Source organism: Tursiops truncatus, chromosome 4 (genome assembly GCF_011762595.2).
Source record: "Tursiops truncatus isolate mTurTru1 chromosome 4, mTurTru1.mat.Y, whole genome shotgun sequence".
In the NCBI taxonomy this organism is placed as follows: Eukaryota; Metazoa; Chordata; class Mammalia; order Artiodactyla; family Delphinidae; genus Tursiops; species Tursiops truncatus.
This window is the reverse complement of record NC_047037.1, coordinates 143,719,581-143,740,040: the sequence shown is the minus strand read 5'-3', so window position 1 is coordinate 143,740,040 and position 20,460 is coordinate 143,719,581. Positions and strand designations below refer to the sequence as shown.

The following is a 20,460-nucleotide window of genomic DNA, read 5'->3' as shown; positions in this document are numbered from 1 at the left end:
AACTAACTGAGACGGCAGTGTAATAAATGGACACGTATTTCTTATTTTCAGTATATGGCATGTGTGCATCCTATTTTGTACTTTATGAAACTATTGCTTACATACAGATAATGAATAAATCTATTAATAAATCTATAAGGTATAGCTAAAATTAAAGATGTATACTATCCCTTTATATAGGTATAAATAATATGTATACTTTCAATTTAAATAAATGTTAATCATAACTCACCAATGGTCTGCGACCACGGTTTGAAAAATAAGAAGTTGCAGGGGCTTCCCTGGTGGCGCAGTGGTTGGGAGTCCGCCTGCCGATGCAGGGGACGCGGGTTCGCGCCCCGGTCCGGGAGGATCCCACATGCTGCGGAGCGGCTGGGCCCGTGAGCCATGGCCGCTGAGCCTGCGCGTCCGGAGCCTGTGCTCCGCAACGGGAGAGGCCCGCGTACCGCAAAAAAAAAAAAAAAAAAAAAAAAAATAAGAAGTTGCAGTAAATCCTCCCACAGAGGAGAAAGTTCTCTTTGATGGATGCTTAGATAAATGATTTTCAGGCTTTCCTTTTAAATGTACACTTAAGTTTATAAGTAAGTTTTGATGTATCGTTCAGTTAAAAGCATTTTCTATTTCTATTGTGAGTTTTCTGGCCCATGAGTTATTTAGGAGCATGTTGCTTTATTTCCAAAAAAATTGGAGGAGTATCCAGTCATGTTTTTGCTGGTTTCCCTCTGTCTGGCAGGCTGTGCAGCCACAAGGGGGCACAAGCGGGCACTGTGTCTAGTCTTCATTTTGTCACCCAGGCCAGGCTGGTCCCTTGGCTGTGTGCTGTGCTTGTGATCTGGGGTCCTTTCCTTTGGCAACCTTGTCCTCAGAGATGCCCTCACAGGATTGACCTTCCTTCTTACTCATCTTTTTAAGAATTATTATAATAAAAGTAAAACAAGCTCGTTAAAGGAGACTTGGACGATACAGAAAAGCAGCAGAAAGAAAGCCAGCTGCCCTTCCTCACCCCTGAGAAGAGGGTGTTCTGACTGTTTGATCTCCACGGTGCACCTTTCACGTAACTGGCTCCGTTTACCGTGAGGTTCCTGAGAGCAGCTGATAACTTCCCTTGCCGTTTGGCGTTCTCCTCCAGTATGGGTTGTGATGGTTATTTCTGAATTTTCATTGCTGTTTTACAGCTTTTCCCCATTTTAACCTGAGCCGGTATCCTCTTGTTAAATCTTTGTTCAGGACCATTATTCTTCCCTAGAGCCACGTGGGCTTGGAGTCAGCCTGTCTGGGTGGATGCGCCTGCCCCTGCCCCTTCTCTGCTTGAGATCCTCGTCTAGTCACTTCACCGCCCTGCCTAGGTTCCCCCTGCCACATGCGGCAATAGTACCGCCTCACGGAACTGGGAGGCTTGAGATACCACACGAAAGCACTGGGAGACTGGCATGTGATAAGCACAGAATAACTATTGTTATTGTGTAAAAACTCCTGCTTTGGAAGGTAAATTATGATAGTTTTCTGGTGGATTTACTTCATTTGTATTTCTTTGGAGATTACTGAGCTAAAATATTCTTTCCAGACGTTTATAGGTCATTTCTGTTTCTTCTTTCACATATGAATTGCCATTCATACCCTGTCCAACTTTGTTGCTGGGATGATTTTTCTTCTTGCCTTACATGTTTATTAAGCACAATAAGTAATTCTGTATCTTATGTTACAGGTACTTTCTCCCAATTACTTTATTATTTTTACCTCTAGAGAGTTTGAACATAAGTTTTTATTTTTTAAACAAATATATTAACTTGTTATATTAAGATTTTTAATTTAGGAGTGTTTTTAGGTATAGTTTGAGGGCGTCAGTTACTCTAGTAATACGTATATGGGATATTCCATTTTACTAGATTGACTTGAAATTCTTCATTAACTTCAAAATTATAGGAAAGTTATAAAAGGAGTAAAAAGCACTCCTATTTACCTCTTCCAGCTATTGCTCAGTTGTTAATGTTAACTTTTATAATATAATAGCCAGTTAATTTACCAGCAAAAGTGAGTTTATTCAGAATAGCCAGAGGAATTGCAATTCGGGACATGCGAACTGTGACAGATCACAGGAAAATCCAGAGAATAAGAAAGGGAACTTGCTTTTATAGGGGCTGTGATAACCAAAGAGTCTGTTGGAGGGGTTGGGGATCCAGAGTATGGAGGCTTCCCATTGATGGGCTGCTGCTGTCTCTGATTGGCTGGGCTGTCGTGGGAAAGAGAGTTTTCTTCTTCCTGCGGGATAGTAAGCAGAGACACCTTCCTGCCCGAGATGTGGAGGGCCATTTTTTCCTGTTTGGGGTAATTGATGATGCCTGGTGGGCCTGAGCACTTCCCTTACAGGCCTGTCTTGACTCCAGCTTTAGGTGAAGCTTCTTTAATTAATTCCACTTTAACATTTTACTGTATTTCCTTCATCATACTCCCTCCCATATGTTTTTTCTTGAACCATTTGAAAGTAAATTGCAAATGTGATTACCTTAATCCCTAAATACTTTGGTGTTTTTTTTTTTTTTTTTTTTTTTTTGCGGTACGTGGTCCTCTCAGTGTTGTGGCCTCTCCCGTTGCGGAGCACAGGCTCCGGACACGCAGGCTCAGCGGCCATGGCTCACGGGCCCAGCTGCTCCACGGCATGTGGGATCTTCCCGGACCGGGGCACGAACCCGTGTCCCCTGCATCGGTAGGTGGACTGTCAACCACTGCGCCACCAGGGAAGACCTTTAGTATTTTTTAAAAATAAATAAATTTATTTATTTATTTATGGCTGTGTTGGGTCTTTGTTGCTGTGCGCGCGCTTTCTCTAGTTGCGGTGAGCGGGGGCTACTCTTCATTGCAGTGTGCAGGCTTCTCATTGTTGTGGCTTCCTTTAGTATTTTTTTTAATGAGATTATTCTCTTATGTAAATATGAGTCACAATATTAACATTGGTATAATACCATTATTTAATCTATGGAACTTATTTCAATTGTCCTAGTTGTACCAGTGGTGTGGTTTATGGAAACATTTTTCCTCAAGGTCTAATCCAGGGTCATTGTATTTAGTTGTCATATATTAGTTCTTTAACCTGGAACAGTTCTTTAGTCTTTCCTTGTGTTTGATGACTGACATTTTTGAAGAATATGGCAAGTTATTTTGTAGAATGTCCTCAATGTATGTTTTTCTGTGTTTGCCCATGACAAGATTCAGGTTATAAAATTAAGCATTTTTGTCGAGCAGGTAACAAAAGTGATGGGGCTTCTCAGTACACCATATTAGGAAGCATGTGTCAACACTGACCGTTGATTAAGGAGATGGCCACTTGTTTTCCCCACTGTAAAGTTAATATTTTTTTCTTTGTGGAAGAAAGTTTTTTTGTTTTAAATTTTTGAAATTTTATTTTATTTACTTTTTTATACAGCAGGTTCTTATTAGTCTTCAGTTTTATAGACATCAGTGTATACATGTCAATCCCAATCACCCAATTCATCACACCACCATCCCCACCCCTGCTGCTGCTTTCCCCCCTTGATGTCCATACTTCTGTTCTCTACATCTGTGTCTCAACTTCTGCCCTGCAAACCGGTTCATCTGTACCATTTTTCTAGGTTCCACATACATGCGTTAATATACGATATTTGTTTTTCTCCTTCTGACTTACTTCACTCTGTATGACAGTCTCTAGATCCATCCACGTCTCAAAAAATGACCCAATTTCGTTCCTTTTTATGGCTGAGTAATATTCCATTGTATATATGTACCACATCTTCTTTATCCATTCGTCTGTTGATGGGCATTTAGGTTGCTTCCATGACCTGGCTATTGTAAATAGTGCTGCAATGAACATTGGGGTGCATGTGTCTTTTTGAATTATGGTTTTCTCTGGGTATACGACCAGTAGTGGGATTGCTGGGTCATACGGTAATTCTTAGTTTTTTAAGGAACCTCCATACTGTTCTCCATAGTGGCTGTATCAGTTTACATTCCCACCAACAGTGCAAGAGGGTTCCCTTTTCTTCACACCCTCTCCAGCATTTGTTTTTTGTAGATTTTCTGATGATGCCCATTCTAACTGGTGTGAGGTGATACCTCATTGTAGTTTTGATTTGCATTTCTCTAATAATTAGTGATGTTGAGCAGCTTTTCATGTGCTTCTTGGCCATCTGTACATCTTCTTTAGAGAAATGTCTGTTTAGGTCTTCTGCCCATTTTTGGAGTGAGTTGTTTGTTTCTTTAATATTGAGCTGCATGAGCTGTTTATATATTTTGGAGATTAATCCTTTGTCCGTTGATTCCTTTGCAAATATTTTCTCCCATTCTGAGGATTGTCTTTTCGTCTTGTTTATGGTTTCTTTTGCTGTGCAAAAGCTTTTAAGTTTCATTAGGTCCCATTTGTTTATTTTGTTTTTATGTCCATTACTCTAGGAGGTGGATTAAAAAAGGTGCTGTGATTTATGTCAAAGAGTGTTCTTCCTGTGTTTTTCTCTAAGAGTTTTATAGTGTCCGGTCTTACATTTAGGTCTCTAATCCATTTTGAGTTTATTTTTGTGTATGATGTTAGGGAGTGTTCTAATTTCATTCTTTTACATGTAGCTGTCCAGTTTTCCCAGCACCACTTATTGAAGAGACTGTCTTTTCTCCATTGTATATCCTTTCCTCCTTGTGATAGATTAGTTAACCATAGGTGCATGGGTTTATCTCTGGGCTTTCTATCCTGTTCCATTGATCTATGTTTCTGTTTTTGTGCCAGTACCATATTGTCTTGATGACTGTAGCTTTGTAGTATAGTCTGAAGTCAGGAAGTCTGATTCGTCCCCCTCCAATTTTTCCCTCAAGACTGCTTTGGCTATTCAGGATCTTTTGTGTCTCCATACATATTTTAAGATTTTTGGTTCTAGTTCCATAAAAAATGCCATCGGTAATTTGTTAGGGATTGCATTGAATCTGTAGATTGCTTTGGGTAGTATAGTCATTTTCACAATATTGATTCTTCCAATCCAAGAACATGGTATATCTCTCCATCTGTTGGTATCATCTTTAATTTCTTTCATCAGTGTCTTACAGTTTTCTGCATACAGGTCTTTTGTCTCCCTAGGTAGGTTTATTCCTAGGTATTTTATTCTTTTTGCTGCAATGGTAAATGGGAATGTTTCCTTAATTTCTCTTTCAGATTTTTCATCATTAGTGTATAGGAATGCAAGAGATATCTGTGCATTAATTTTGTATCCTGCAACTTTACCAAATTCATTGATTAGCTCTAGTAGTTTTCTGGTGGCATTTTTAGGGTTCTTTTTTTTTTTTTTTTTTTTTTTTTTGTACGTGGGCCTCTCACTGTTGTGGCCTCTCCCATTGAGGAGCACAGGCTCCAGATGCGCAGGCTCAGCGGCCATGGCTCACGGGCCCAGCCACTCCGCGACATGTGGGATCTTCCCGGACCGGGGCACGAACCCGTGTCCCCTGCATCGGCAGGCGGACTCTCAACCACTGCGCCACCAGGGAAGCCCTAGGGTTCTTTATGTATAATATCATGTCATCTGCAAACAGTGACAGTTTTACTTCTTTTCCAATTTGTATTCCTTTTATTTCTTTTTCTTCTCTGATTGTCATGGCTAGGACTTCCAAAACTATGTTGAATAATAGTGGTGAGAGTGGACATCCTTGTCTTGTTCCTGATCTTAGAGGAAATGCTTTCAGTTTTTCACCATTGAGAATGATGTTTACTGTGGGTTTGTCATATATGGCCTTTATTATGTTGAGGTAGGTTTCCTCTATGTGCACTTTCTGTAGAGCTTTTTTTTTTTTTTTTTCGGTACGCGGGCCTCTCACTGTTGTGGCCTCTCCCGTTGCGGAGCACAGGCTCCGGACGCACAGGCTCAGCGGCCATGGCTCACAGGCCCAGCCACTCTGCGGCATGTGGGATCTTCCCGAACCGGGGCACGAACCCGCGTCCCCTGCATCGGCAGGTGGACTCCCAACCACTGCGCCACCAGGGAAGCCCCCTGTAGAGTTTTTATCATAAATGGGTGTTGAATTTTGTCAAAAGATTTTTCTGCATCTATTGAGATGATCATATGGTTTTTATTCTTCAATTTGTTAATATGGTGTATCACACTGATTGATTTGCGTATGTTGAAGAATCCTTGCATCCCTGGGATAAATCCCACTTGATCATGGTGTATGATCCTTTGAATGTGTTGTTGGATTCTGTTTACTAGTATTTTGTTGAGGATTTTTGCATCTATATTCATCAGTGATATTGGTCTGTAATTTACTTTTTTTGTAGTATCTTTGTCTGGTTTTGGCATCAGGGTGATGGCGGCCTCATAGAATGAGTTTGGGAGTGTTCCTTCCTCTGCAGTTTTTTGGAAGAGTTTGAGAAGGATGGGTGTTAGCTCTTCTGTAAATGTTTGATAGAATTCACCTGTGAAGCCATCTGGTCCTGGACATTTGTTTGTTGGAAGATTTTTAATCACAGTTTCAATTTCATCCCTTGTAATTGGTCTGTTCATATTTTCTATTTCTTCCTGGTTCAGTCTTGGAAGGTTATACCTCTCTAAGAATTTGTCCATTTCTTCCAGGTTGTCCATTTTATTGGCATAGAGTTGCTTGTAGTCTCTTAGGATGCTTTCTATTTCTGCAGTGTCTGTTGTAACTTCTCCTTTTTCATTTCTAATTTTATTGATTTGAGTCCTCTCCCTCTTTTTCTTGATGAGTCTGGCTAATGGTTTATCAATTTTGTTTATCTTCTTAAAGAACCAGGTTTTAGTTTTATTGATCTTTGCTATTGTTTTCTTTGTTTCTATTTCATTTATTTCTGCTTGATCTTTACAATTTCTTTCCTTCTGCTAACTTTGGGTTTTGTTTGTTCTTCTTTCTCTAGTTCCTTTAGGTGTAAGGTTAGTTAGTTTTTTTGAGATTTTTCTTGTTTCTGGAGATAGGCTTGTATAGCTATAAAATTCCCTCTTAGAACTGCTTTTGCTGCATCCCAAAGGTTTTGGATTGTCGTGTTTTCATTGTCGTTTGTCTCTAGGTATTTTTTGATTTCCCGTTTGATTTCTTCAGTGATCTCTTGGTTATTTAGTAACATACTGTTTAGCCTCCATGTGTTTGTGTTTTTTACATTTTTTCCCTGTAATTCATTTCTAATCTCATAGCATTGTGGTCAGAAAAGATGCTTGATATGATTTCAATTTTCTTAAATACACTGAGGCTTGATTTGTGACCCAAGATGTGATCTATCCTGGAGAATGTTCCGTGCGCGCTTGAGAAGAAAGTGTAATCTGCTGTTTTTGGATGGAATGTGCTATAAATATCAATTAAATCTGTTTGGTCTGTTGTGTCATTTAAAGCTTCTGTTTCCTTATTTATTTTCATTTTGGATGATCGGTCCATTGGTGTAAGTGAGGTGTTAAAGTCCCCCACTATTATTGTGTTACAGTTGATTTTCTCTTTTATAGCTGTTAGCAGTTGCCTTATGTATTGAGGTGCTCCTTTGTTGGGTGCATATATATTTATAATTTATATTTATAATATTTATAATATTTATAATTGTTATCTTCTTCTTGGATTGATTCCTTGATCATTATGTAGTGTCCTTCCTTGTCTCTTGTAACATTCTTTATTTTAAAGTCTATTTTATCTGACATGAGTACTGCTACTCCAGCTTTCTTTTGATTTCCATTTGCATGGAATATCTTTTTCCATCCCCTCACTTTCAGTCTGTATGTGTCCCCAGGTCTGAAGTGCATCTCTTATAAACAGCATATAGATGAGTCTTGTTTTTGTATCCATTCAGCAAGCCTGTGTCTTTTGGTTAGAGCATTTAATCCATTCACGTTTAAGGTAATTATCGATATGTATGTTCCTGTGACCATTTTCTTAATTGTTTTCAGTTTGTTTTTGTAGGTCCTTTTCTTCTCTTGTGTTTCCCACTTAGAGAAGTTCCTTTAACATTTGTTGTAGAGCTGGTTGGGTGGTGCTGAATTCTCTTAGCTTTTGCTTGTCTGTAAAGCTTCTGATTTCTCCATCGAATCTAAATGAGATCCTTGCCGGGTAGAGTAATCTTGGTTGTAGGTTCTTCCCTTCCCTCACTTTAAGTATATCATGCCACTCCCTTCTGGCTTGTAGAGTTTCTGCTGAGAAATCAGCTGTTAACCTTATGGGAGTTCCCTTGTATGTTATTTGTCGTTTTTCCCTTGCTGCTTTCAATAATTTTTCTTTGTCTTTAATTTCTGCCAATTTGATTACTATGTGTCTCGGCATGTTTCTCCTTGGGTTTATACTGTATGGGACTCTCTGCACTTCCTGGACTTGAGTAGCTATTTCCATTCCCATGTTAGGGAAGTTTCTGACTCTAATGTCTTCAGATATTTCCTCGGGTCCTTTCTCTCTCTCTTCTCCTTCTGGGACCCCTATAATGCGAATGTTGTTGCGTTTAATGTTGTCCCAGAGGTCTCTTAGGCTGTCTTCATTTCTTTTCATCTTTTTTCTTTATTTTGTTCTGCAGCAGTGAATTCCACCATTCTGTCTTCCAGGTCACTTATCTGTTCTTCTGCCTCAGTTATTCTGCTATTGATTCCTTCTAGTGTAATTTTCATTTCAGTTATTGTATTGTTCTTCTCTGTTTGTTTGTTCTTTAATTCTTCTAGGTCTTTGTTAAACATTTCTTGCATCTTCTCGATCTTTGCCTCCATTCTTTTTCCGAGGTCCTGGATCATCTTCACTATCATTATTCTGAATTCTTTTTCTGGAAGGTTGCCTATCTCCACTTCATTTAGTCGTTTTTCTGGGGTTTTATCTTGTTCCTTCCTCTGGTACATAGTCCTCTGCCTTTTCATCTTGTCTGTCTTTCTGTGTATGTGGTTTTTGTTCCACAGGCTGCAGGATTGTAGTTCTTCTTGCTTCTCCTGTCTGCCCTCTCGGGGAGATAATTTTAAACTATGTAAATATCCTGTTTCTCATCATACTTCTACCCATTCGTTTTAGCACCTGATGATGATTCTTGCTTGCATCAGTTGTTCATATAACGATTGCAAAATTGTCAGTCCTTTCATATGTATTAGTTGGTGTTCTATTAAAAACTTTTCTTTGCCCCTGTTTACTTATTTGCTTATTTGTTAGTGTGGACTCATGGATTCTCATGCTACTGATTTTTTTTTTCTTGTGTTAAAATACATGTAACATAAAATTTACTATCTTAGCCATTTTTAAGTGTGCAACCCAGTGGTGTTAAATACATTCACATTCACATTGTTGTGCAACCATCACCACCACCCATCCCCATAACTCTTTTCATCTTGTAAAACAGATACCCATTGAACAATAACTCCCATTTCCCCACTCTTCCCAGCCCCTGGCAACCACTATTCTATTTTCTGTCTCTATGATTTTGACTACTCTAAGTACCATGTGTAAGTGGAATCATATAATATTTGTCTTTTTGTGTCTGGCTTATTTCGCTGAGAGTAATATCCTCAAGGTTCGTGCACATTATAGCAGGTATTATTAGTACTTCATTCCATTTAAAAGCCGAATAATATTCCATTGTATGGATGAACCATATTTTGCTTATCTGTTCATCTATGATCGACCCTTAGGTTGCTTCCACATTTTAGCCATTGTGAGTAATGCTACTGTGAATAGCATTTAAATCCCCTGGAAGTCACTTCCGCCAGAAGGGCAGGGGCTGGAACAGTTGGGGGCAGGTGCAACAGCCGTGGCCTCCTGCCTCTCTGCCTGCTCCTCTGTGAGCAGAAGCAGCGTTCAGAGCCGATACCCAGTTTTTGGAGGACAGGGTCCTTTTTGCCCACCCTAGGTCCTGCAAGATGCTCCAGGGACACACGCACAGCTGCCTCCTGGGTCCTGGGGTGGGGGATGGGTAGCTGTTCCTGTGCTAAGAGCTGAGAGCAGTCTAACCCTCCAAACCTTCCCCTGGAAGTTGCAAGCCTTCAGCAGACTGCAGACTTCCAGAATAGTTACATTGGGCACATTCTGCCAGTGCAGTAGTTGCCCAGGCGGGAGAGGGGTTCCCGGTGCTGCCGGCTCTGCCATCCATCCAGGAGCCTCTCCAGTTGATTTTGCTATTGATCTTATAGCTAGACAATCTGTTAAACTTAAAAAAATTAATACACTTTGTCTTATAGAGCAGTTTTAGGTTTACAGAAAGATGGCACAGGGAGTTCCTGTTCAGCCATTTTGCTCCCCCTCCCACCCCATTTCCCTTGTTATTAATATCTTGCATTAATTTGGTACTTTTTAAATACAATTGATGAGCCAATGTTGATACATTATTATCATCCAAAGTCCATAGTTTACGTTCAGATTCACTCTTTGTGTTGTACGTTCCATGGGTTTTGACACATGTATACAACATGTGTCCATCATTACTCTATCATGCAGAATAGTTTCACTGCTCTTAAAATCCTCCATGATCCGCCTATTCATCCTCCCCCCTCCCCCATCCCCTGGGAACCACTCCAGTATGTCATATGGTTAGGATCATACAGTCTGTAGCCTTTTCAGACTGGCTTCTTTCACTTAGTAATATGCATGTAAAGTTTCTTCATATCTTCATGTACCAGTTTGTTTATCCATTGCCTATTGAAGGACATCTTGGTTGCTTCCAAGTTTTAGCATTATGAATAAACCTGCTATAATTACTCCTGTGCAGGTTTTTGTGTGGACATGTTTTCAGCTCATTTCAGTAAATACCAAAGAGCATATGGTTGGCTCATATGGTAAGAATATATTAGTTTTGTAAGAAACCACCAAACTGTCTTCCAAAGCGGCTGCACCATTCTGCGTTCACACCAGCAGTGATGAGGGTTCCTGTTGCTCCACAGCCTCGCCAGCATTTGGTGCTGTCAGTGTTCCGGGTTTTGGCCATTCCGATAGGTGTGTAGTGATATCTCATTGTTTTAATTTGTGACTTCCTAATGATGTATAATGCTGAACATCTTTTCATGTATCTATTTGCCATGTGTATATCTTTGGTGAGGTGTGTATTCAGATCTTTTGCACATTTTAAATTTGGGTTGTTGTCTTATTGTTGAGTTTTAGAAGTACCTTGTATATTTTAAATAGCAACCCTTTGTCAGCCATGTATTTTACAAAGATTTTCTCTCAGTCTGTGGCAAGCTCAGGTCTGGCTGCTCTCCGCTCAAAAGCCAATACTTGAGAGGCAAGTGTTGTAAGAAAGGAAAGGTTGCTTTAATCAGAAGGCTGGCAATGTGGGGAGAAGGTGGGTTCATGTCCCCCGAATCAACTCCAGAGATTCTGCTCAGCCCTGACAGGTTTTAAAGGGGAAAAGGGGAAAGAATCTCAGTGAACCATCAAGGCAGGAGGTCAAGCTCTGTGTCCTCTCCTTGCGTGCAGGCTGGCTGACTCCCCATGAGCTTTCTTCAGATGTTGTCTTGCCCACACGGCCTGCCTGCAGGATTGCTAAGGGGGCTGCTGGGGGCAGACAGCTAGTCACTCTTTAACTGCTCAGTTCTTAATTCCTACTTCTTTTCGTCTAGGGAAAGGACCGACAGGTTAGGCAAGGCATGGTGTGCATTCAGTAGAGCGTGAGTCAGGAGTTAGGTTAAATGTCACCTAGTGACCTCATTTCTGTAAGGTTTGAGGGCAACAGAAATGGGCAAACAGGAAAGGGGCAAAAGAGCTCCTTACATTTTCATTCTGTCGACAATGTCTTCTGCAGAGCCGGAGTTTTTCATTTTAATGAAGTACAGCCTATCAGTGTTTTCTTTCATAGATTGTGATTGGAGTGTTATATCTAAAAAGTTTTCACCAAACCCAAGGTCACCTAGAGTTTCTCCTATGTTATGTTCTAGGAGTTTTATAGTCTTGTGTTTTACATGAAAAGACAAAAATCTGTGATTCATTCTGAGTTAATTTTTGTGAATGGTGTAAGGTCTGTATCTAGATTTATTTATGTTTTATGTGCTGTTCGGTGTTCCATTACCATTTGTCAGAGACTCTCCTTTCTCCATTGGATTGCCTTTGCTCCTTTGCCAATGGTTACTTGACGGTATTTGTGTGGGTCTGTTTCTGGGCTCTCTATTCTCCATTGATCTATCTGTGTATTCTTTCACTGATACCACACAGTCCTGATGACCGTAGCTTTACAGTAAGTCTTGAAGTCGGGTAGTGTCAGTTTTCCAACTTTATTCCCCTTAAATAGTGTGTTTTCTATTCTGTTTCTTTTGCCTCTGCATAAAACTTTGGAATCTGTTGATATCTATGAAATGATTTGCTGAAATTTTGATTGAGATTGTGTTGCATATATAGATCAAGTTGGGAAGATCTTTTGATTCTTTTATCATAATTTTATAGTTTCCCTCTTATAGATCTTGTATATATATTTTTAGATTTATACCTAAGTACTTAAAATTTTTTTTGGTGCTAACATAATTGGTATTGTGATTTTAATTTCAGAATCTAATTGTTCATTGCTGGTAGGAAAACAGTTGTCTTTTGTATATTAACCTTCTATCCTGCAACGTTGCTGTAATTGCTCAGTAGTTCCAGGAGTTTTTTGGTCGGTTCTTTGGGATTTTCTACATAGATAACCATGTAATCTGTGAACAAAGACAGTTTTATTTCTTCTTCCCCAATATGTATACCTTTTATTTCCTTGTCTTATCTTATTGCATTAGCTAGGACTCCCAGTATGAAGTTGAATACAAGTGGTGAGGGTAGACATTCTTGTTCCTGATTCAGCAGGAAAGCGTCTAGTTTTTCTCACCATTAAGTATGATGTTAGCTGTGGGTTTTTTGTGGCTGCTCTTTTTCAAGTTGAGGAACTTCCCCTCTGTTCCTAGTTTGCTGAAAGTTGTTTTTTTTTTAATCGTGAATAGGTGTTAGATTTTGTCAAATATTTCTTCTACAGCTATTGATATGATCATGTGATATTTTTTTTCTTCTTTAGAAAAGAAGTTGATTTGATAGATTGCATTAATTGATTTTTGAATGTTCAACCAGCCTTTCATACCTGGGATAGATCCCACTTGTTTGTGATATGTAATTCTTCTTATACATTGTTGGATTTGATTTGCTAATATTTTATTGAGGACTTTTTATATCTGTGCTACTGAGAGATATTTATCCCTAGTTTTCCTTTCTCATAATGTCTTTGTCTGTTTTTGGTATGCTGTCCTCATCGAATGAGTTAGGCAAAATTCCCTCTGTTTCTGTTCTTTGGAAGAGATTGTAGAGTTGGTACAATTTCTTCCTTAGATGTTTGGTAGAATTCACCAGCGAATCCATCTGGGTAACTCTTTTTATTCTAATTAATTGCTGGTAGATTCTTTTGGGTTTTCTCTGTAGACAGTCATATCCCTTGTAAATGACATATTTTTCCTTTCAATCCATAGGCCTATAGTTTATTTTCTTGTCTCATTGCCCTGGCTGAGACTTCAGTATTCTGCTTAGCAAATGGTAATAGTGCCATCTTTGTCATATTTCCTGATTTTAAAGGGGAATGCTTCTAATATTTCTCCATTAAGAATGACGTTTGGGAATTCCCTGGTGGTCCAGTGGTTAGGACTCTGCACTTCCACTGCTGGGGGCCTGGGTTCAGTCCCTGGTCAGGGAACTAAGGTCCCACAAGCTGTGTGATGTGGATGAAAAAAAAAAAAAGAATGACATCTCCTGTAGGTTTTTGGTAATTATCCCTTTTCAGGTTAACAAAGCTCTTTTCTCTTCCTAGTTTGCTAAGTTGTTTTTTCTCTCTGTTGTGAATGGGTGTTGTATTTTAGCAAATGATTTTTCTATCTCTATTGAGATGATTATACATTCATCTCCTTTATCTGTTAATATTGTAGATAATTATTGTAGATTTTTCTAATGTTAAAACACCTTTGCATTTCTGGATAAACCTCACTTAGTATTGGTATATCTCTACTGTATGTAGTTTCCAATATTTAATTTAGAGTTTTGCATCTGTGCCCATTAATGAACAGCCTGAAATTTTTACCATATCGTTCTTGTCTGGTTTGTTGAGAAGCTTATGCTGAGTTCCCAAAATGAACTAGGGAAAGTGTTCCTTCCTCTTTCTATTTCCTAGGAGAGTTTGTGTAAGGTTAGAATGATTGTTCTTGATAATTTAGTAGAATTCACTTACAAAATGTCTAGACTTGGAGTTCTTTTTCTGGGCAAAGTTTATGCTTTTTACGTATATCTTTAGTAGTTGTAGGACTATTCAGGCTCTTTATTCTTGAGGCAGTTTCAAGACGTTAATTTTCTGAGTAATTTTTACACATTGTCTAAGTTTTCAAATGTATTGCATGAATTTTTCTTATCTTCTCTTTACTCTTTAATTTCCACTAAAGCTATAGTCATACCGCTCTTTCTGTTGCTAATGTTGTTTGTTTGTACTTCCATTCTTTGTATTAACATGTCTTGCTGAGTTGGTGGCTTAAAACAGCACACGTGTATCACCTCGCAGTTTCTGTGGGTCAGGAGTCCAGGCGTGGCTGAGCTGGGCCCTCTGCTTCGGGATTTCCCCGGGTTGCAGTCAGGATGCTGGCCAGGGTTGGGGCCTTACCTGAGCATTGACTGAGGGCTGCCCCAGGCGTGTGTGGTTGTTGGCAGGTTTCCATCCCTTGCGGATTGTCAGCCTCAGGCCCCATTTCCTTGATGACCGTTGGCTGGAGCCACCCTTAGTTTCCTGCCACGTGGGCTTCTGTATGGCGGCTCCATGAGAACCAGCAAGGGAGGGACAGTAGAGCCAGGGAGTCTGTCTGCCAGCCAGGTGGGAGCTGGAAGCAGCGACCATCAGCTGTGCAGGGATCAGCTGGCTACAAACAGGACAAGGGGCTGCCGCCCGAGAGGGATGACACAGGCTGGGTGCCTGGAGGCGAGTGAGCGTGAGGGGGGCGGATCACGCTAAAGGCTGTATTCATACCTTCACCTCTAGTCCTTTCAGAGAACCAGGTCTTCTTTGGAAGTACCAGGTAGACCTGCGATGGATCTTCTTTGTCCTCTGAATGTATTTTCTCTCTCATTTTTTGTTTATTTTAAAATTTTCGTTTATGTGATTTACTCAAGCCTGTGTCACTGACCTTGTTTTCGGTGATATCGATCCTGTTTGTAGCTGCTTCTAATGTGGGTTCGTCCCTGAGGTTTTCCTCTCCTTAATTTCTTCTTTTCACTGCCACTTTGTTCCCCTCCTGTGGCCTGTAATCGCTGCTTCTTCGACCTTGTATCTCCTCCCTGAACTGTTTGTTTTTACGTATTTTTAAGGAAGACCATGCTCGTTCTTTTGAGGCCGTAGAGTGGGGGGAATGGGGGTAGCAGGTAAGTTGCTGTTTTGCTGCACTGTTCATTGGGCATGTTCATCCTGCTGCGTTCCAGGGAGACCCTCGAGCGGGGCCTGCAGTTCTGTCGGCAGAAGCAGAGGCCTGATGGCTCCTGGGAAGGGTGAGTGATGCCTGTGGGTGCAGATGCGTGTGGGGTGCTTGTGCTGCCCAGGGGTTTCTGGACATGTTCCTGGTGGGCCTTGCTCCTTTCTGAATGCCCAGCCTCCCCCGGTGGTGACTGCTCAGCGTGCTGCTCAGGTAGCGTGGCTGAGGGCGTTGGAAGGGCGCGGTGGCCTGGTGGCTCTACCCCTCCTCTGGCTTTGGATCCGTTCTCACCCGGCTTTGGATCCAGCACATGGAGCCGCCCACGGAGGCCAGGTTGGGTAGGTCTGCCTTAGTGCTGAGGCCTTGTGGATGCTTTTCCTGAAGACAGCTGCAGCCCCCCGTACACCCCCATGCTGGAGGGAGACCCTGCGCCCGCTGTGAACGAGGACTCAGGGGCCGGGCGCTGTCCCCTTCTTCCTCCAGCTCCTGGGGGGTGTGCTTCACCTACGGCACCTACTTTGGGCTGGAAGCCTTCGCCTGCATGGGGCACACTTACCGCGACGGGTGAGTGTGGACATTCCCACCTTGGCGGGATGGGGGTCTTCTCAGCATGACACTCTGCTGGGGGTGTTTCTCCCTTTGTTGTTTGATTTTGGGGGTGTTCTTAAATGTTTTTAAACTGTGAGATAAGATCAGGATACCAGAAAATGTATGAGCCACTGTGCCTCACTGCTCTGCGCAGCCTCCGGGCTCTTGTGGGGGAGGGAAGCCTCTGGCCCTCTGCCCTCCCCCAGCTAACCCGCCCATACCCAAGCCCCACACCCAAGTACGAGCTGGAGCAGCCCGAGGCCAGGACACTGGCTGAGAGAAGGGAGGAGGCCTCGGGTCAGCTGTCTCCAGACACCTCCCCGAGGGCTGCTTTGCTGGTGGGTCACGTCCAGGAGGCCATCTGCAGATGCACGGCATCTCCCTTTACCTTCCAACAGCCCTGCGGTGCCAGCGCCTCTGTCCCCCTTCACGTCCCACGGTGGGCTGGGCCTGAGTGCGGGGGCCCACGCATCCCTCTCTGTGACCCTGAGGGGCCTGGCCAGGGCGAGAAGGGGGGCAGGGACTTCGCCTGGCATGATGGTGTCTCGTGTCTTGCTGGTCTCTGCAGGGCTGCCTGTGCAGAGGTCTCCCAGGCCTGCGACTTCCTGCTGTCCCGACAGATGGCAGATGGAGGCTGGGGGGAGGACTTCGAGTCCTGTGAGCAGCGGCGCTACGTGCAGAGCGCCCGGTCCCAGATCCACAACACGTGCTGGGCCCTGATGGGGCTGATGGCCGTCAGGTGGGGGTGACGAGGCCTCTCCCAGAGCCGCGGGGCTGGGCGAAGGAAGGGCGGTGAGCCGGCAGCCTGGGCGGGCACGGCAGCTGAGCTCCGAGTGCAGCAGTGGGAGGATGCGAGGCCTGCGGGGCCCCCTCAACAGGCTCCCAGGGCGAGGTGGCAGGTCCTGCAAAGAGGCCCCCCAACAGGAACAGCCAGGGGAGCAGGGCCGTCAGCAGCGTGAGGTGTGGCAGCACCTGCTCTATGTCCGCAGCCGGCCCTAAGCCACACACGTGCTGAGGCACGTGTGCACAACACACACACGCAGACGTGTGCACGCAGACGTGCACACGGTGTCCCAGTCTGTGCTGCCCTGTTGGGTTTGGGGCCCCTAGGAAATCTCCCTAAAGCCCCCTCAAAGGAAGGCCAGGTAGTGTGGGCAGGAGCGGGCAGGCTGAGCTCTGTCCTGAGCCATCGAGCCTTCTGGTGTCTCATCAGGCCGGGACGAGCAAGCTTAGCACATGTGGCTTCAGCGGCCCTCAGAGGGCCCTGAAGACCAGTGGCCGGGTGGACAGAAGAGCAGCCCCTCGTGGCAGGGACTGCTCGCCCGGCCACGCGTGGGCTGCCCTCCTGCCCGCTCGCCTCTGCCCCGGTGGCGTTTGCTGCTCCTCGGGGTGTCTGGTGGGCTGACTGTTACCGGTGGGTCTGGCAGTTCGGGTCTCTCTGTCATCGTGCAGCGTTTCACATCCTTGTCCCTGCGCTTGGCTGCGTGAGGGTGAGGACGCAGGTCTGTCTGCAGCCAGAGGGGGGCTCGTGCAGAGTGGTGGTGGGAGTGTTCAGTGCCCGTCTCCCTGCAGGCACCCTGACGTAGTGGCCCTGGAGAGAGGAGTCAGCTACCTGCTTGGAAAGCAGCTGCCCAATGGCGACTGGCCCCAGGTACGAGTGGGAGCGCACCTGGCCCCACGTCCTTCATGGGGCTGCACCTGGCCCCAGGTACGGGTGGGTGCAGCTGGCCCCACGTCCTTCATGGGGCCGCGGGTGGGCTTTCGCCTTGGGGATCTGAGAGTCACAAACACCACCGGTGAGTGGCCTGTGTTGGAAGCAGGTCTGTGATGGTGGCGGGGCCTGAAGGCCTGGGCCGTTTGCAGCTGAAGCACTGGCTTGGTGGCAGGTCTGGTGGCGTCGGGGAAGGAGCTGGCGGGGGAGAAGCCCACGGGCCAGGACACCCTTGGGCTGATCCTGACAGCCCCTCACTCGGAAGGAAGTGTGGAAGGGCATGGGGTCACGAGGTCACGTGAGGCTGGCCCCGCCTTGGATGAGTCCGGGGTTGGTGGGGCTGCGAGGGGCTGGTGGCCCGGGCTGGAGGGTTTGTTGCAGGGCCTGGGGTCCGAGAGCTGGGGTGGTGGTAGGCCCCGCCTGCTGAGGTCAGCCGGCCAGCCCTCCAGCCAGGGTCCCGGTTCAGGGAGCTGTCCAGCCACCTGGTGGAGACGTTGTGTTCATTCCCTGTGTCCTTTCAGGACAACATCGCTGGGGTCTTCAACAAGTCCTGTGCCATCAGCTACACGAGCTACAGAAACGTCTTCCCCATCTGGGCCCTTGGGCGCTTCTCCCGCCTGCACCCCGAGAGCGCCCTCGCCGGCCACCCTTGAGAGCACGTCTGGTCATGCGAGTTCCAGGCGAGGCTGGGGCATCTCAGAGGGGCCGAGGCAGCCCCCTCCCTGCCCGCTTCGGCGGAAGCACTGAGCCTGGGCCTGTGGCACGGGCAGGGCTGGTGCCTTCAGACTTGATTTTCAGCATAGCGTTAGTTCTGAGAACAGTTGGTCGAGCTCGGGAGAGGGAAGGAACAGGGTGAGCCGTGAGGGTGGGTAAAGCACAGTGCGCTGCGTGGTACCGCCTGGCGTGGTACGTGTCCCCTCTGTGGGCACGGGGCTGGGAGGGCTTTCCTGACCAGTGACTGAGTCCTCAGGAGCGGAGCAGCTGTGCCTCGTCCGCGTCCTGCCTCGGGCCCTCGAGGACCGGCTCTTCCTGTCTCTGTCTCTGGCTGAGGGATGGGACAGCCGCCTGCAACGGCCTGGCAGGAGAGGCTGGGCCTGCCTGTTCACCGTGGCGGCTCAGGCTCAGTGAGGATCGGGGACCAGACGCCGCAGGCCGGCCTGCCCCGGGTCTCGAGCTCACCAGCGCCGCGTCATGGCTCAGCCGCCCCGTGGGGCGCCAGCATCGCTACCTCAGAGGTGGCAGTCGTCTTGTAGTGACAGATGGGAGGCCGAGCGTGAGGAAGGGTGAGGGGTTGTTAATGGCCACGCAGCAGTGGGACCCTGATGTGTGTTGGGGACACCCCTCGCCCCCCTTTGTGCTCCAAGCTGCAGGGAGGGTCACATTTCCAGGGTGCTGCCTCTCAGGTGGCGAGCCTCTGAATTCCCCTCTGGCTTCTAAACCCGTCTGGCTTAGCGTGTGTGGACTTGGGGCTCAGGATGGAAAATCCAAACCCTGGAATTGCCTCTGACCTACAAGGATGAGCAGGAGTGTGGCTGTGAGGGTCACTGAGAGCGTCGATGAGGGTCAAACCCAGGCCTGGTGTCGCCCCAGGGGCCCACCTGCTTCTCGTCCCCCCCAGGGCCTTCTCCTTCTGCTGTTCCTCTGTGCCTCTCCCTGTCTGACGGCTGCCCTGGCTGCACGGCCCCAGTGCACCACCCTCCCTCTGACAGCCAGAGAGACGCCTGGGTGCCCCCCTGCTCCCGCCATCCCTGCCCAGACCCTTAGGGTGCTCTCCGAGGTTTGCACCACGTGGCCTTGCTTCCGCAGCTCTCGTGGCCCCCGAGCGCTCTCCCTGACTCTGCCCGGGGCTCGCCTGCGTCCAGCCTTTGCCTGAGCTGCCCCCCACTGCCCTCCTGCCCCAGGTGGTGCTCTATCTGCTCTGAGCCCCGCAGGGCCTGGGCGCGTGTACACGCTGGCAGGTCCTGCTGGCTCCACCGGCTGCCACACTGTGGAACGTAGCGGGTGTTCAGCTGGTACTAGTTGGATGTCAGCACTTGCCCCAGACGTTTTTAAACTAGGGTTTATTTTGCTGAGGAAGCTGCGCTGGGCCCCTTTGAGATCTGTCAGGGTTGCTCTTGCACCAGCAGAGCAGACGGTGATTTCCAACGGTCTGCTTCTTGCAGCGGTCACTGCCCAGCCATGATCAGATCACTGGACGAAACATAAAGCTTCCGGGAAAGAAATCAACTGTTACACTGAAACATTATGGAAGGTCACCTATCTTACCAGCTACCTTAATACACAGACATTTGAGCCCCTTAGGCAGAGGCTTGTCGTGCATGTGTTTTGTTTCATCCTGGAAACCGTCATAGATTGGGGTCCCTCGTGCCCCATGTTGGACCACCACCCCTCAGTCTCAGGGAACAAGAGAAATTGTTCCAAGATAAGCAGGATGCACCTCTAGTTATTTGAGGGGAAAATATTTGCCTCAACCTGATTAAAAGTCAAGTTATCTGTCCTGGGAGAATGGTTAACGTGTCTTGAATTCAAGTTGTTTTATTTTTGGTTATCAGGAGCAAGTTTTGAATGTTGTGCTGGGAAGCTTTCTCTGGAGCCAGGTTAGCTTTCGTTGTTCAGCAGGATGTAAACTTCAGATCTGACCCTTTGAGGGATTCTCTAACTGGAAATGCTTAACTCACGATGGAAACTTATCTCCAAGAAAATACTTTCCTTACTGAACATAACCAATGTTGATGTGTAGATTAAATTTTATTCAGACAATAAAAATGTTTGAACGATTGATACAATCAACTGTTGCTTCCTCATTCTTCTCTCAAC

General features: G+C 45.4%; 1 protein-coding gene across 8 annotated transcripts in view; it reads left to right on the top strand.

The window, feature by feature from the left end:
* The window catches only part of LSS (lanosterol synthase), a 42,633-nt gene extending 22,200 nt beyond the window's left edge, over positions 1-20,433 (top strand). For 3 of the 8 annotated variants that reach the window (XM_033856279.2, XM_033856276.2, XM_033856283.2), the window contains exons 18-22: positions 15,355-15,420; positions 15,828-15,908; positions 16,501-16,671; positions 17,505-17,640; positions 18,165-20,433. In XM_033856279.2, the coding sequence (XP_033712170.1) occupies positions 15,355-15,420; positions 15,828-15,908; positions 16,501-16,671; positions 17,505-17,640; positions 18,165-18,296 (586 nt within the window). In that variant the 3' untranslated portion in view covers positions 18,297-20,433. Of the gene's footprint in view, positions 1-15,354; positions 15,421-15,827; positions 15,909-16,500; positions 16,672-17,504; positions 17,641-17,752 lie in introns of all 8 variants that reach the window. The other 5 variants (XM_033856277.2, XM_033856281.2, XM_033856278.2 and 2 more) reach the window with 5 other exon arrangements.
* Positions 20,434-20,460: the final 27 nt, after the last annotated feature.